The 14,377-nt window shown below is 39.2% G+C and overlaps 1 protein-coding gene across 1 annotated transcript in view; it reads right to left on the bottom strand.

Moving 5' to 3' along the window:
- LOC133985262 (desmoplakin-B-like) overlaps positions 1–12,705 on the bottom strand; it is a 33,232-nt gene extending 20,527 nt beyond the window's left edge. The window contains exons 1-9 of the mRNA XM_062424860.1: positions 12,482–12,705; positions 10,195–10,288; positions 7,208–7,329; positions 6,974–7,115; positions 3,866–3,991; positions 2,835–2,894; positions 2,581–2,748; positions 2,145–2,249; positions 1,947–2,042 (exon numbers count right to left, since the gene is read on the bottom strand). Of these exons, the coding sequence (XP_062280844.1) occupies positions 1,947–2,042; positions 2,145–2,249; positions 2,581–2,748; positions 2,835–2,894; positions 3,866–3,991; positions 6,974–7,115; positions 7,208–7,329; positions 10,195–10,288; positions 12,482–12,705 (1,137 nt within the window). The remainder of the gene's footprint in view (positions 1–1,946; positions 2,043–2,144; positions 2,250–2,580; positions 2,749–2,834; positions 2,895–3,865; positions 3,992–6,973; positions 7,116–7,207; positions 7,330–10,194; positions 10,289–12,481) is intronic.
- Positions 12,706–14,377: the final 1,672 nt, after the last annotated feature.

Raw genomic sequence — 14,377 nt, 5'->3', positions numbered from 1 at the left:
GTGTGTGTGTGTGTGTGTGTGTGTGTGTGTGTGTGTGTGTGTGTGTGTGTGTGTGTGTGTGAAAGTGCTGCGGACTGGGCTCCCACTAAGGCTGATAAGACACCGCCTGTGAGGCCTTGTTATGTTTTAGAAGAATGGGCTGATTCTCAGGGAAGTGTGGGATAAGCCGGAAAGAGATTATAACTTGGGTTCTGTTTCTTTATACAGTTCAGTTCTGTTCTCTGTACAATACCTTATGTGTACTGTGTGCTGAACTCATCTTGTACAAGATATTAAAAAATACTAGTTTGTGATTTAAATTTGTTTACTGGACTCATGATTTTCTCTTTCACCCTTAATTAAGGAAATCTCCATAACAATGTCCCCAAATAAAAAGTGTAACAAAAAACACTAACAAAAAAAATCTGAATATGTTTTCCTAGCAATAATAGGCTAATTACACATTTTAAATCATTTCCTTAAGAATGAATCTTTCTGTTTTCCATGATAAGTATAATTAATCAGTTTAATTTAACAACATTGTGTGTATGTGTGTGTGTGTGTGTGTGTGTGTGTGTGTGTGTGTGTGTGTGTGTGTGTGTGTGTGTGTGTGTGTTCTGTCATAGGATACTTTTGGGGCAAAATTTCAGACTTAGGACCAGTTAACTGTGATCAGCTTGTGCAACTGGGGACAAAAAGGCAGGTTTTCGGTTAAGGTAAGATGGTAAATGTAATGTCCCCAAAGGTGAACTAGGAGTGACGGAGAGAGAGAGAGCATACTGATGCGAGTCCGACGGGTTGGCTTCGTGACTCCTATACAGTTTGCAAAATCTGGGCTTCATGCTCTGTGTTTTGTAAAAAGCTGAAAAGTCAGAATCACACAAGTAGGTGGCTGAAAAATAGTGAACTCCATTTTCAGAGCCCTCTGAGCAAAACCTACACCTGAGGCAAAGGGCTCCCTAAGCCAGTTAAGATGAAAGGTGTGTCAGGGTCTCTGAAATATCTTTGGAGGTGCTCCAGGTGGGATCAGATCAGCATCAAAGGAGAGATGCTGCCAAATTCACCAGAACACAGGAGTTACTGGTGGGAACATTTGTGTAACTCCCTCCTGGAGCTTGTCTTACCAAAGCATAATCTTCTTGGAGAAAGCAGGATGTACTTTGTCTTGCACGTGCAATGTATTGATGTCACACATTTGCATGCTTTGATTCAGTACATTTAGATGCTGGAAAATGCCTGATATGTATGGATGCTTCAAGATCTGTCTGATTCAGCTCAGCAGATGGCAGTGATTGGTCACAGTGAAGTTCACCTTGCATTAATTAGAGCCACTATATATCAAATGTTAATGTGTATTGTGCATTTCTGTCTTTTTATACTACCACTAGGGGGCGATACAGTCAGACATTTTCAGGATCAGGGCCTCAATCAGAGTCGTTTTTTCAAGCTGGACAGAGTTAGCATTTACTTTGAGTTGTTTTCTGTCCAACCAATAAATTATCAGCCTAATAAATCCAATATTCATCCTCCTTTTAGCTCTGTTTTTACTCTAATATCTGGCTCTTTAGCTGTTAAATGCTCGGCTACGTTCACCCAGCTAGTTGTCAACTTTATCTAGAAACAGCTGCATGATGGTGGAAATGAAGATGATGAGAGAAGTGAGACTGAATTTATATAATCCGAATTGACAAGTCTCTTGATAATAAGCCCTTTAACATCATATATAGTCATTTCATTCATCCATTTTTAATATAATAATATTGATAAGAGCAGTGTAAGCTTTTATATTTTCAAGATTGAAGATTTTAACAAACTTAACGACTAAAAATATACCTAGCATTTATATTAAGAAAGTTACAGAAACATAAAGTAAAGGAATAATAAAAAATACACACAAACAGCCTATACAAACATATAAAAGCCTTAAAACAGCAGCAAAGGTAAACATGAGTTAGTGCAGATGTTACCTGGCTGTATGCTGCGTTCTCCTTCAGATGCGTGTCGATGCACTTGGTGATTTGAAGAAGCCAACTCCACTGAGTCTGCAGGGTGTCCATGTACGCCTGAGAAAAAGAAACAAAGAGAGATGTTATAAAACACCAAAGCTCCTGGATAACTACAGCTTTCTGTAAAGTCACACATAATGAAAAGGAATCAGTCCGCACCTCGATCTTGTCGGAGGCCGGGTGCTTGTTCTTCAGAAGGGAATCCACTTTGATTTTCAGCTTATTCAAGTCCTTCTCTTTGACCTCCAGGGCGCTCATCAGTTTCTGTTATATAAGGAGAGGTTTAGTAATCACACGGGGAGAGAAAACACACACACATAAGGATGCAGCTGGAGGAACACTCTGTGGCTTCGCTTTAAGTGGATGACTGACTGCAGCTGCCAAAAAGCTAATCTACCACAGATGATTGCTCCCTTATGAGATGCAGATTAACTTTATAAAAGAGGCGTTAGTGTAATTTAGGCTCACAGGATTTGCCAAGAATGTTAATAGACTCTTAGAAAATTGAAATTAAAAATGGATTTCTATATAGCGTCAGAGAGGATCAAAGCAAACCCAATTCTCTTTTTTTTGGCTCCTGTTGGATTTTACTGACCGAGTAGCTCTCCTGCTTCTCTGGGATGTACTGGTTGATGTTCTTGTCTCCCCAGTCGAACATCAGCTCCTCCTCCTCTCTGTCGTTCACCCAAATGATTTCTTTGGATATGTCCTGAATGATCTGATCGAGCTCTTTCAGCTGCTGCGTCCGATTAAACGACATTTGCTGGAAACACAGAAGGTAGAACGTTAAAAACACGAGCTGACGAATTTACCTGAAAGCAAACAACTGGAGTCTTCTGGTCCTCTCACCTGCAGACTGTCCCACTCCTGGTCCAGAGCGTGAAGATTTCCTTTCTCTCCTCTCTTAATCTGCGGGAAGAAAATAAAACCTTGTATATCAAACCCAAATTTGAATATGTGCTTATGATTGAGCTCCTTTTAAAGCACTTTAAATTTTTAATCTTTCATTTGCACTATATGTTCTTTTAATACATTTAAAGCAAATCATTATTTTTAAAGCTGCACTCTCACTCTCATATTTTAGTCTAATTTTTCTAAGTTTTCTTGCCCTCTTTCTATTTTTCGTTTCTTTTTTTTGTTTTTTATTATAATTGTTTTTTATTGTTTTTTTTAATGTTTCCAATTTTTACTGTTTAATATTTAGTTTTTATGTAAAGCACATTGAGATTCCCCTGTGAATTAAAGGCTCTATATAAAGAAAGCTGCCTTGCCTTGCATATATTCATTCATTCAATACTTATTTTATTTATAAAGCCATTTTTGGGCTATTACCAGCTACTGTCGGTGTATATATGAGAAGGAAAACTGCAATTATTTGCTTACAGAGCATCTTTTTGGAGACTGTACCTAAGGTTTGAATGGAGTTTGGTAAAAGAGCTTTAATGTATACAGGAACCTTCTGCAAAAATGAGTTAAAACTATAGTCACTGGTGTCTTTGGGCAGATAATAAAAGAATAATAATAGTAATATTATTAATAATAACTTTATCTGTATAGCACCTTTCATACAATAAATGCAGCTCAACGTGCTTTAAAACAAAATTAATTACATGTGCCAGGTGCTTCACATAAAAGGAGCATAAAACAATGTTCAAAAGAAAGAGAAAAATAAAAACATTAATGTAATATAAGATGGAATATAAGAAAAAAAATAACAATAAAAATAGTACATAGTAAAAGTAGCTAAAAAATACATAAAATCATGTAAAATGCAACTATTAAAAGAAATATTAAAGATTTAAAGCTTTGCTGCCAATGTTGGAGTGAAGGCTAAGTTGTTTTTCTCAGTCCAATCTTTATTTTATGTAATCTGAACCCACCAGTTCGTCCCGGGCTCGATCCACCTCGGCGCTCCTCTGGATGGAGCTGTGAAACTTCTGGTGGCTGATGAGCTGCTGCTCGATGGCGGCGGTGTCATCTCCCCAGGAAGCAGTTTCAATCAGACGCTGAAACATGAAAGAAATACCCCAAAAAAAGTAAATTAATCATCACACAGCGCTACAGAGAAGAAACACACACTGAATATGATGGTGGAGAGAAAAACAGAGGTGTAGTTGTACATCTGACCCACAATCTATTATTATTAACCCTCCTGTCGTCCTCACGGGTCAAATTGACCCCGTCTCTTTTGACTGTTCCTTCTTTTCTTCCTTCCTTCCTCTTTCTTTAATATTTCCTTCTTTGCTCCCTTCTCCTTCCATACTTCTTTCTTTCCTTCCTTCCTTCCTTCCTTCCTCCCGTCTTTCTTTCCTTCCTCCCTTCCTTTCCTCCCTCCCTCCTTACTCCTTTACTTCCTTTCCTTTCTTCCTTCCTTCTTTCCTCCCTCCCTCCTTACTCCTTTCCTTCCTTCCTTCCTTCCTTTCCTTTCTTCCTTCCTTCCTCATTTCCTTCCTCCCTCCCTCATTTCCTTCCTCCCTCCCGCCTAACTCCTTTCCTTTCCTTTCTCCCTCCCTCCTTACTCATTTCTTTCTTTCCTTCCTTCCTTCCTTCCTTCCTTCCTCCCTCCCTCCCTCCCTCCCTCCCTCCCTCCCTCCCTCCTTACTCCTTTCCTTCCTTCCTTTCCTTCCTTCTTTCCTTCCTTCCTTCCTTCCTTCCTTCCTTCCTTCCTTCCTTCCTTCCTTCCTTCCTTCCTTCCTTCCTTCCTCCTGTCCTTCCTTCCTTCCTTCCTTCCTTCCTTCCTTCCTTCCTTCCTCCTTTCCTTCCTTCCTTCCTTCCTCCCTTCCTCCTGTCCTTCCTTGACCTGAGGACAACAGGAGGGTTAAACATTATATGTGCTTAATTCTACCAGCAGGTGGCGCCAAAGAAACACGTTACATCAGGATTATTTCTTTTTTTTTTTTTCATGGTGCATTTATAAAGTAGTTTAGTGGAAACCAGCCAAGTAAATTGGCCTGAGCATCAAAGAACATTTTAATTTCTATTTCTCAGCAGTGATTTTCAGAAGTGTGTGAATTACTTCTTCCTTTGCTTGTTGTTAAAGTCAGACATGATTACCACAAGCATAACTATCCGAACCTCCGTATCTCTGACAGCACACAGCAGGGGGATGCTTTCATGTCCAGACCTCCTGCACCATGTTTGAGTTGTTAGTATGCAGATTATGATTCAGTATTCTGGGTTTAATGTGATCTGTCAGGCAGTTCACTAACAGTGTTTACTTCATACCGACTCTTCACCCAAAATCTAACCTTTGAGTATCAAACAAACCCCCTGCAGACTTGAACGGTGGCTGTAAAAGAAAACGAGGCCTATTTGATGCAAGGAGCTACATTCACAGTCCTTTTTATGACATCTGGGGTTGCATTTGTGCAGGATGTCTGCAGCTTTCATCACTTTTAAAGCCAAAATGAGGAAAATAAGAACAACTTGAATGTAAAGCATCATAAAAATCTAAGAAAATGTTGAAAGAAAGAAAGTTGGCAGCCAGGAAACCGCAATGATCTGTAATCAAAATGCAAACTACCTACACAATTAAAAACTCCTCATCACTCTTTAAACACATTTGTTTAATGAATCTATGTTTAATGTTTCATGCTGTGTTTATTTCATCGCTCTACTGCTGGGTAATGAATTGCCCGTCGGGGACAGTAAACTTATTGAATCTTGACTCTTGTTATCTGAGTTATTAAAATGTAATGATGCTGTTGATGGTTTGTTTATGTCAGCCGCGCCTTGTTAAACAGAGATAAGATTGTGAATCATGACAGGTAGAGGGGGAAACAATACTAATTGACTTTACTGGATTATCCTGCCAGAGGACATCAGGCTCAGCAGCGAGAGTCTGTCGATGCTTTTAAAACGAACCTCGAGACTCACTTTGATTCTACGGCTTTTAATTGTGTTGAATCGGCTTTATTTCTATCTGATTTCACTGGGTTTTAACTTGCAAATGTCACCATTGTGGGACTAATAAAGGAATATCTTATCTTATCTTATCTTGCTTCTATTTTAATCTTGCTGTATTTTTCACGACCATCTATTAAGCACATATATCTCCTTATACTCGTCTTTGTGAAGCTCTTTTCTTGCAAAATCTGTTTGCTTTTTAAAGTGCTCTGTAAATAAAGTTGACATTTTACAGCTTAAACTCCTTAAACTATGCACATGAATATACTGTAACTCATAAACATATAATCAAAATAGTGACACAATGTTATAGATAATTTAAGTCCTAGAATCTAGTGTTTAATTTCAGATATTTTCAAGACTTGCAGACTTTGTTTTACTCTAACTTCCTTTTAAAGAAACACAGATACATTTTGAATAAATTATGTTCTTAATTGTAACACCCATTCTTGTAAATAAACACTGATTCATAACTTTACAGCCTTTCTTAGAGCAGCATAAACTTTCTTTATGTTTTTATGCGCCACATATCTGGAAGAAGACTGCAGGTCTGCTTCAACTTTCATTTCTTTTAAATCACAGCTAAAGACTTTTCTGTCTTTTACTGCTTTTTTTATTAAATTAATCCACATTTTAAGGTTTAATATCTTACACTCTTGCACTGTAACTTTTTATTCTCCTGTTTTTATCTGTTTTATTCTATTTTAGCTTCATTTTATTTCCAATTTAACACTTTTAAACACTTTTTATTTTGTGTCATGTGTTGTTTTTATATGCTGTCTTCATGCATTTGATGTTTTATGTAAAGCACTATGAATTACCTTGTTGTTGAAATGTGCTACTGTATATAAATAAATATAAATAAACGTGGCTTAGCTTAAACATGCGACAACTACATTTGATGTTTACATGAACTTAAAAAAATTAAATCTACCCTTTTGCAGTTCTGTCTAAAGTGAGCGGAAACTGATTTGAGATTAAGATATTCATTAGAGTGTGTATGTGTGTGTGTGTGTGTGTGTGTGTGTGTGTGTGTGTGTGTGTGTGTGTGTGTGTGTGTGTGTGTGTGTGTGCATGCTTACTTTGTGCTGTCCAATCCAGGCCATGCCATCATGGAAGCTCCGTCCCCCCTCCTCCCAGCTCCCTCGGGTGCTCCTCCTCCTCTGCATGGTGCCGCTCATGGACTTGTGGACGCCCTTCAGCTGGTCTTTACATATCTCCAAACTACAGATGAGGAAGATAGAAGGGACTTTTGGTTTTTATGGACGTCTATTTACATCGTTGGGGTTACAGAAATCACAAAAAGTCTTCCTCACGTTCTGACTACGTTGTCATTGGGCTGTCCCATCTGTCTCAGGTCCATCGCGCAGCCCTTCAGCTGCTCTATGGTCTCTTTGGCCATCGCCATGTAGCGCTCTGCGTCGCCCTGGGAACCGCCCTAAAATGTGAAAAAACAAAACATTCAAAAAGCTGCACAGGAAGACTGATATAACGAGGTGAAACTGACCTTCTGTCCACATGATTATATCAAGATCTGTCCTATCTGTGCTTGACTCCCTTCTATTAACCTTCCTGTCGTCCTCCCGGGTCAAATTGACCCCGTCTGTTTCGACTGCTCCTTCTTTCCTCCTTTCCTTCCTTCCTTCCTTCTTCCTCCCTTCCATCTTTCCTTCCTTCCTTCCTTCCTTCCATCTGTCTTCTCTTCCTTCTTTCTTCCCTTCCTTCCTTCCATCTTTCCTTCCGTCCTTCCATCTTTCTTTCCTTCCTTCCATGTTTCCTTCCTTCTTTCCTTCGTTCGTTCGTTCCTTCCTTCCTGCCATCCTTCCTTCCTTCCTTCCATCTTTCTTTCCTTCCTTCTTCCTCCCTCCTTTCCTTCTTTCTTCCTCCCTTCCTTCCTCCCTTCCTTCCTTCCTTCCTTCCATCCTTCCATCTTTTCTTCCGTCCTTCCGTCCTTCCTTCCTTCTTCCTCCCTCCTTTCCTTCTTTCTTCATCCCTTCCATCCTTCCTTCCTTCCTTCTTTCTTCCTCCCTTCCATCCTTCCTTCCTCCTTTTCTTCCTTCTTCGTCCCTTCCATCATTCCTTCCTTCCTTCCATCCTTCTGTCTTTCCTTCCATCCTTCCATCTTTTCTCCCTTCCTTCCTTCCTTCTTTCCTTGGCTCGAGGACAACAGGAGGGTTAAATAACAATCCTGTAACTGACTATAACTGTGCTCAATAACATTATTGAGTCAGTCAAACCTGGTGGAGAAATACTTTCATATCTACTTTTAAGTTGATTAAGATGAAGAATAAATGCTTCTGTATGTATTTCTCACTGGATGAAGACATGCAGATTGTTTATCATCAGAAGCTCAGTGTAGATAGAGAGCTGCATATAATGTGATGTGCAGAGAGAGAAATATAAATATATACACATCCAGAAATATGTTGTTGTTTAAATGTCCAATGTTGTGCTTCTCTCTCCTCTCCTTTCTCTCTCTCTCCTTTTCATTTCTCCTTCTCCTCCTCTCCCTATCAAAACACCTCTCTCTTCCTGTCTTTGTTCATAGTTCTCTGTTACCTGCTATGACTCATAAATAGTGACGTGCAGTATTATACGTCCAGTGTGGCCGGCTACATAAACAAAGTCACGTTGGATTGGGTGAACTTTACTTTTGTAAATGCCTCTGAGCACATTATGAGGAAACATTTGAGACTATTTTTTTTTACAGGAAAAGACGTGATAATGTAAAAATACTGATGTTTGGCATATAATAAGGGATAAATATTCAATTAATAAAAAGGGACACAGGATTAAAAGTCATTTTCATTTCATCTTTATTGGTGGAAAATCTGTGGAAGTGTCATCAGAATAAGATAAAATAAGATATTCCTTTATTAGTCCCATGATAATGCATGATTTCCCCATCGTGGGACTAATAAAAGAACATCTTATCTTATCTTATTTTATACCGATGACACAGATTCTCCACCAATAAAGATGCTACTTCTAAATCTCAACATTTTAAGACCAGGTGAAATGAAAATTACAGGCGCAGATTCACAGATAAGTAGTGAGATGAATCCTTAATGAAGCTTTCAGAGAGTTTATTATTCAGTATTTACACTTCTCGTTTATGGAGAATAAACATTAATTATATTAAAAGTGAAGAAAACAACAGTATTTTTTTGCATTGTTGAATAAATATGGGTCATCTTTACTTCCTTCCGTCTGTCCTTCCTCCCTCTCTCATTTGTCTTTCTTTCCTCCTTTCCTTTTTTCCTCTGTCCTTCTTTCCTCCCTTCCTCTTTTCCTTTTTCCCTCCCTCCTCCCTTCCTTCTTTCCTCCCTCCCTCCTATCTTCCGTCCTTCCTTCTTTCCTCCGTCCTTCTTTCCTTCCTTCCTCCCTTCCTCTTTTCCTTTCTCCCTCCCTCCTACCTTCCTTCTTTCCTCCCTCCCTCCTACCTTCCTTCCTTCCTTCTTTCTTCCGTCCTTCCTTCCTCCCTTCTTTCTTTCCTCTGTCCTTCTTTCCTTCCTTCCTTCCTCTTTTCCTTTCTCCCTCCCTCCTTCCTTCTTTCCTCCCTTCCTCCTTCCTTACTTCCCTCCTTCCTTCCTCCCTCCCTCCTTTCCTTCCTTCCTTCATCCTTCCTCCCTTCCTCCCTTCCTTCCTTGACTCGAGGACAACAGGAGGGTTAACCAAATAAAGCGAGTATAAAGTGACCGTGTGGAGGATTTTTAGGGTTGTTTTCTAATTTTTTGGTCTCATTATAAATAAATGTGTGATACAATCAGTCACTTTTTGAAATCCTTCAACACTGTATTTGATTTGCACTGACACACCTAATTATGAGGAAGACGCTAAGCTGCCAATACATACACAAGAAGCCAATTAATCACACACACTATGTCATTCAAGAATACACTGACGGGTCTCACACTTAGAGACCAAAAACAACCAAAAAATTCTCAAGAAGTTGCAGAACACAAAGGTTGTGTAACTTAACTCTGAGCAATCATATAAAGCTATCAGCAGGTTATTTAATGGTTGAATAATGATCAGTGGAGGGGGGATGGTTTGCTTTCGGGAACAGATAAATAAAAAAAACACTTTCTTAATAAGCTTGGTTTCTAATTCATGTCTGAACACACACATTCAGTTGCTCAATTTTACCACCAAACAACACTTCTGTCTTCTTTTTTATTGCATTAGTTCTTCTTCTCTTGCTATAAAAACCTCCTGAATGAACCACACATGCTTTTAATGTTCACCGATTGTGGAGAAGAGCCAAAATAAAGTAGTACGACAAAAGTGAACTCTGACTCACAGACTGGAGGGCGTACTCGGCTTTCTTCAGGTACTCCTGGCACTGGCCCTGCAGGATCATGGCCTTCTGGTGGATGCCGCTGAGGTTGGAGCCGCTGCAGAGAGAAGAAGAGTAAACTCATCATCATCATCAAGCACGTTACAATGAACATCTTCAGCTGCAGTATCAGAAAGAACATGCACCTGCTTTGAATGTTTACTTGCAAACATTTCACATGTCAAAAAGCTGGAAGAAGTTTCACCAGATTGATTTTCTCTTCTCAGATTGTTTCATTTGAATGCTTTTAGTGGCCTGAAGAAGTGAAACTGTCAAGGGTTTTGCAAAAAAAGGGGAAAAAACTTGATAAAAGTCAGAAGATATAATATAATTCTCCACAGCTGACTCATGTTTGCTTATCCTGTTAATCATCTTGTGACCCCTTAAACTGATCTTGTCACATTTTTAGGGGTGCTGCTGACTAGAGCTGCAATAATCAATAATGCAATAGTCAATTAATCAATTAGTCTATCGTAAGAGTATTTATAAGTAACTATTTTGATAATCAAATAGTTGTTTTAGTCACTTTTTTAAGCAAAAATGCAAGAAAGTCTCTAATTTGAGCTTCTCATGCATTTCCTTTGCAGTCGGACACTAATAATAGTGAATACTGGATAAAACCGTTCATTTAATTAAGTCTGTCCTACTTTATCTGAAAACTTTATCTATAACAAAAAGCCATATATGATCAAAAATAAGAATAATTGCTGTTTTGATATCTTACATAAACTTTATTTGTAGGATTTTGCATTTTGGTGGGATGCTCTCAAAATCTGATTATGTAAGTTATTTAACTGGTGTGGGGTTTTTTGTGGGAAAACTGTCATATAATTTTGGATGTATGCCATCTGGTTTATATTACAGTCATTTGTGGTGTCTTATAGTGGTGTGAGGTCTGAGCACAGTTAACATTGTGACATAATCATCATCTTATATTGAAAAGAGAGACGAGATGAGGTTGAGTTCATGTCTGAGTTCAGTTAATTCTCAAATGAATCATAAAAAACAAAACACCTACTGATGAACTCTATCGTCTACTCCACTTTAGACGATAGTATTGTCTTATAACGCAGACTGATTAGTGTGACAGCAGGTCAGACATGTTGCATTTATAGTTCACATGTTAATTAAGAGCTGACTGATGAATTAATGCTTCAAATGTGCATTTTATGGATTTATGGAAGTCAGAAAACAGCCAAACTGGATGATACCAATTTAAATTTTGAGCATTAAAATTATTTATTATTATCAATTATAATGTCTTGTTATTTATCAGCAGACAAACAAGCAGATAATTAAAAAAAAAAATCCACTACATGCTACATCATCTCATATTATCCAGGTGACTCATGGCTCTATAGCTCTACAGTTTAATAATTGCATGCCTTTCCTCTGAATCACTCTGCAACTGCAACTACGCTGCAACAACCTGGTGTCAAACATCTTGTAATGAAGTTGGCCAAACTCTCTCGCTCTGTCTTTGTCTCTCTCTCTTTCTCTCTCTCTCTCTCCTTGTCCCTCAGTTACCACAGTGACATATTTCCTCTGTGGGTGATACTGCGGACAAACAAGAATCTGGAATAAAGAGTCAGTGTTGAGCTGCTGCAGGGGAACTTAGCATTTCAATGTGAGCAATAAATCTAAGTGAGCGTTCCTCCTCCCCATAGAGAGAAGCTGTTGTGCAAAAGAACATGAAGAACACAGAGGCCCAGGTGCATTATGGGGACAGTAAGACATTTATTACACTGCAGCCTTGTTTTATTATCATAGGATACTATCAGTTTGCTTTGTTACTCCTTCCACAAACAACCTGAGTGATGAAACCAAACATGCCAAACTCTTTGCAAACACTTTGAAAGTGCACACAACCTCACTTTAATCCATGTGGAAGGAATCCATATGTAAAGATTACAAAATTTGCACATAAGACTTTAAGATCCCTGCAAATATGATCATGCATTTTGGTAATTTGGGTTTTTTAGGGTTAAGGCTGCAAATACCAGAGCTTTTTTTCTTTAGGTTTGGGTTTGCATAGCTGAAATGAATACTGGGATAAAAACCGGCTGTCGTTATTAATAATTAATAGAAAGCAGCTTTTTTAGTCTGACATGCGTACTCCCTGCAGAGAGGCCAACAAAATGTCTCCTGGTGCGCAGAGACAGGCAACAGGTGGCAGTCAGGAGAGTGAAATGGAATGAAACTGTTGTGTAATGAACCAAGAAACAAATAAATAAATAAATAAATGTCTAACCTCATTCCGCCTCCCATGCTCATGTTGGTGACCATCCCGCCCGGCAGAGACGACTTTGAGAAGGTGTAGGTGTTGTATCCGTCCGTGAAGGGTTCGTATCCATTACCTCCTCCGTGCACTACCTCGCTCCGTGCGTACTGATAGTTCCCACCGCCAGTCAAGTCGCCTCTGGACCCCATCCTGCGGCCCATGTTCAGGCCCCCCTGGGACCCGTACTGGCTCATTTTGACCAGGAATCGACAACCAAAGCGGCTATGAGGAGGAAGCTACCGGGGGGGGAAACTCCAGGGGAAAAGCGTGCAGAGGAGAGGCGCATCAAGCAGGTTGTCCACTCCGGGTCCCTGCTGGTCCCTGCTGGTCCCTCTGGTGCAGACTGCAAACAAACAGCAGCACAGGATAGTTTTTGGAGGCTGGTGACCACACCCCTCTCCAACCTGCTGAGCCAAAAAAAACGCTTTTCTCTTCAGTGCCACTCCTATTCAAACTCAGCTGGGAGGCAGTGTGTGTGTGTGTGTTCGTGTTCTGAATTGCAGTCTTTGTGGGGACATATTTAACTAAGTTATACACCAATGAGGACACTGTGTTAACTGAGGACATGAAAAGTTAAATGGGTTAACTTTTGGGAAAGTGTAGACATTTCTGCAAACTCAGGATATTTTGTAAAGCTATGTAAGTTTTGGAAAGTGAAAACTATTTGGAAGAGAACATTTAGGAACATTTAAGGAAAGTGGAGATCCTTTTTGGAAAGTGAGAACTAATATTTGGAAAACAATGCAAACAAAATCTTGGAAAGTGAGGACATTTTGGGGCAGTAAGGAGTATTAGGGATAATGAGGACACAATATGATGTTTTTAAAAGAAGTGTGGACATTTCTGGAACAAGTTTTGTCATTTTATAAAGTCAGGACATTTTTTTGAATTGCCCTGATATGCAAGTTTATTTGCAAAGATATCTAAATTATATTTTGATCAACCAAAAATGCACTAACACATTTATTTGTTATTTTAGTCACTGTTAAGCAGACTTCTCCCTAACTGAAGACTTAGAGGGTCGACAGAGTTCAAGTCAAGCTGCTGTAAAGGCAGGTGATGCATTCAGCGGAGTTTCAATTAGAAATAACTGACAAGTTGAATTTTACTCTTCTCCTCGGGTCATTTTCAAACTTGTACCTGAAGTCCTTTACACACCCAACTCATCGACTCTCTGTCTGTGTCTTCTACTGACAGTAAACTCACACACTACTCGCCTGCAGCCAACGGGTGAGACTCACAGGAAAAACGAGTTTAGCAGCAGTTCTTGAAAGACATTAGCTCTGGTTTCATCTTGTTATCACTTTCTGAGAAGCTTAAAATCAAGTTAAGATAAATCAAGTCAAAATAAACAAGTGTAAGCATCCCAGACTTCTTCATTCATGCTTCATTTGGACATGTTTCGCCAATTGTGTTACATTTACTATAGTAGAGTTCACAGGTGTGTTTTTTTTTTTTTTTTTTTTTTTTTTTTTTACAGCGTGTGCTTACAGGAGGCCAATCAAACTTTTGTTTTTCTTGCAAAACTCCAAGTGTTATTATTTATGTAATTTATAATGCTAAAATAATGAAACTCAGCCTATTGCACATCAGTGGGAGTTACACTGCAAGTTCATCCACAATGAAAGCATGTTACACAACTCCTCTGCAGGTCATGTTGTTTTATTCACCAAATATTTGTGGCTATCTTGGTGTCATCAGGTTGGTGCTTCGTCACGGTCGCTGCTGCCCTGATGAAGGCAAGATGTGCAACAACATGTGGTGAATGCAACAGGAGTGGTGTTTATTATTAAGTGGTTTGATGACCTCGAGCACCTGTGCAGTATTACTGTAATGCAGATCACAATGTGCTCACAGTGTTATTAT

This window comes from Scomber scombrus, chromosome 8 (genome assembly GCF_963691925.1).
Source record: "Scomber scombrus chromosome 8, fScoSco1.1, whole genome shotgun sequence".
NCBI lineage: Eukaryota > Metazoa > Chordata > Actinopteri > Scombriformes > Scombridae > Scomber > Scomber scombrus.
Note: the sequence above shows the minus strand (reverse complement) of the source record. Positions and strands in the feature narration are given on the sequence as shown.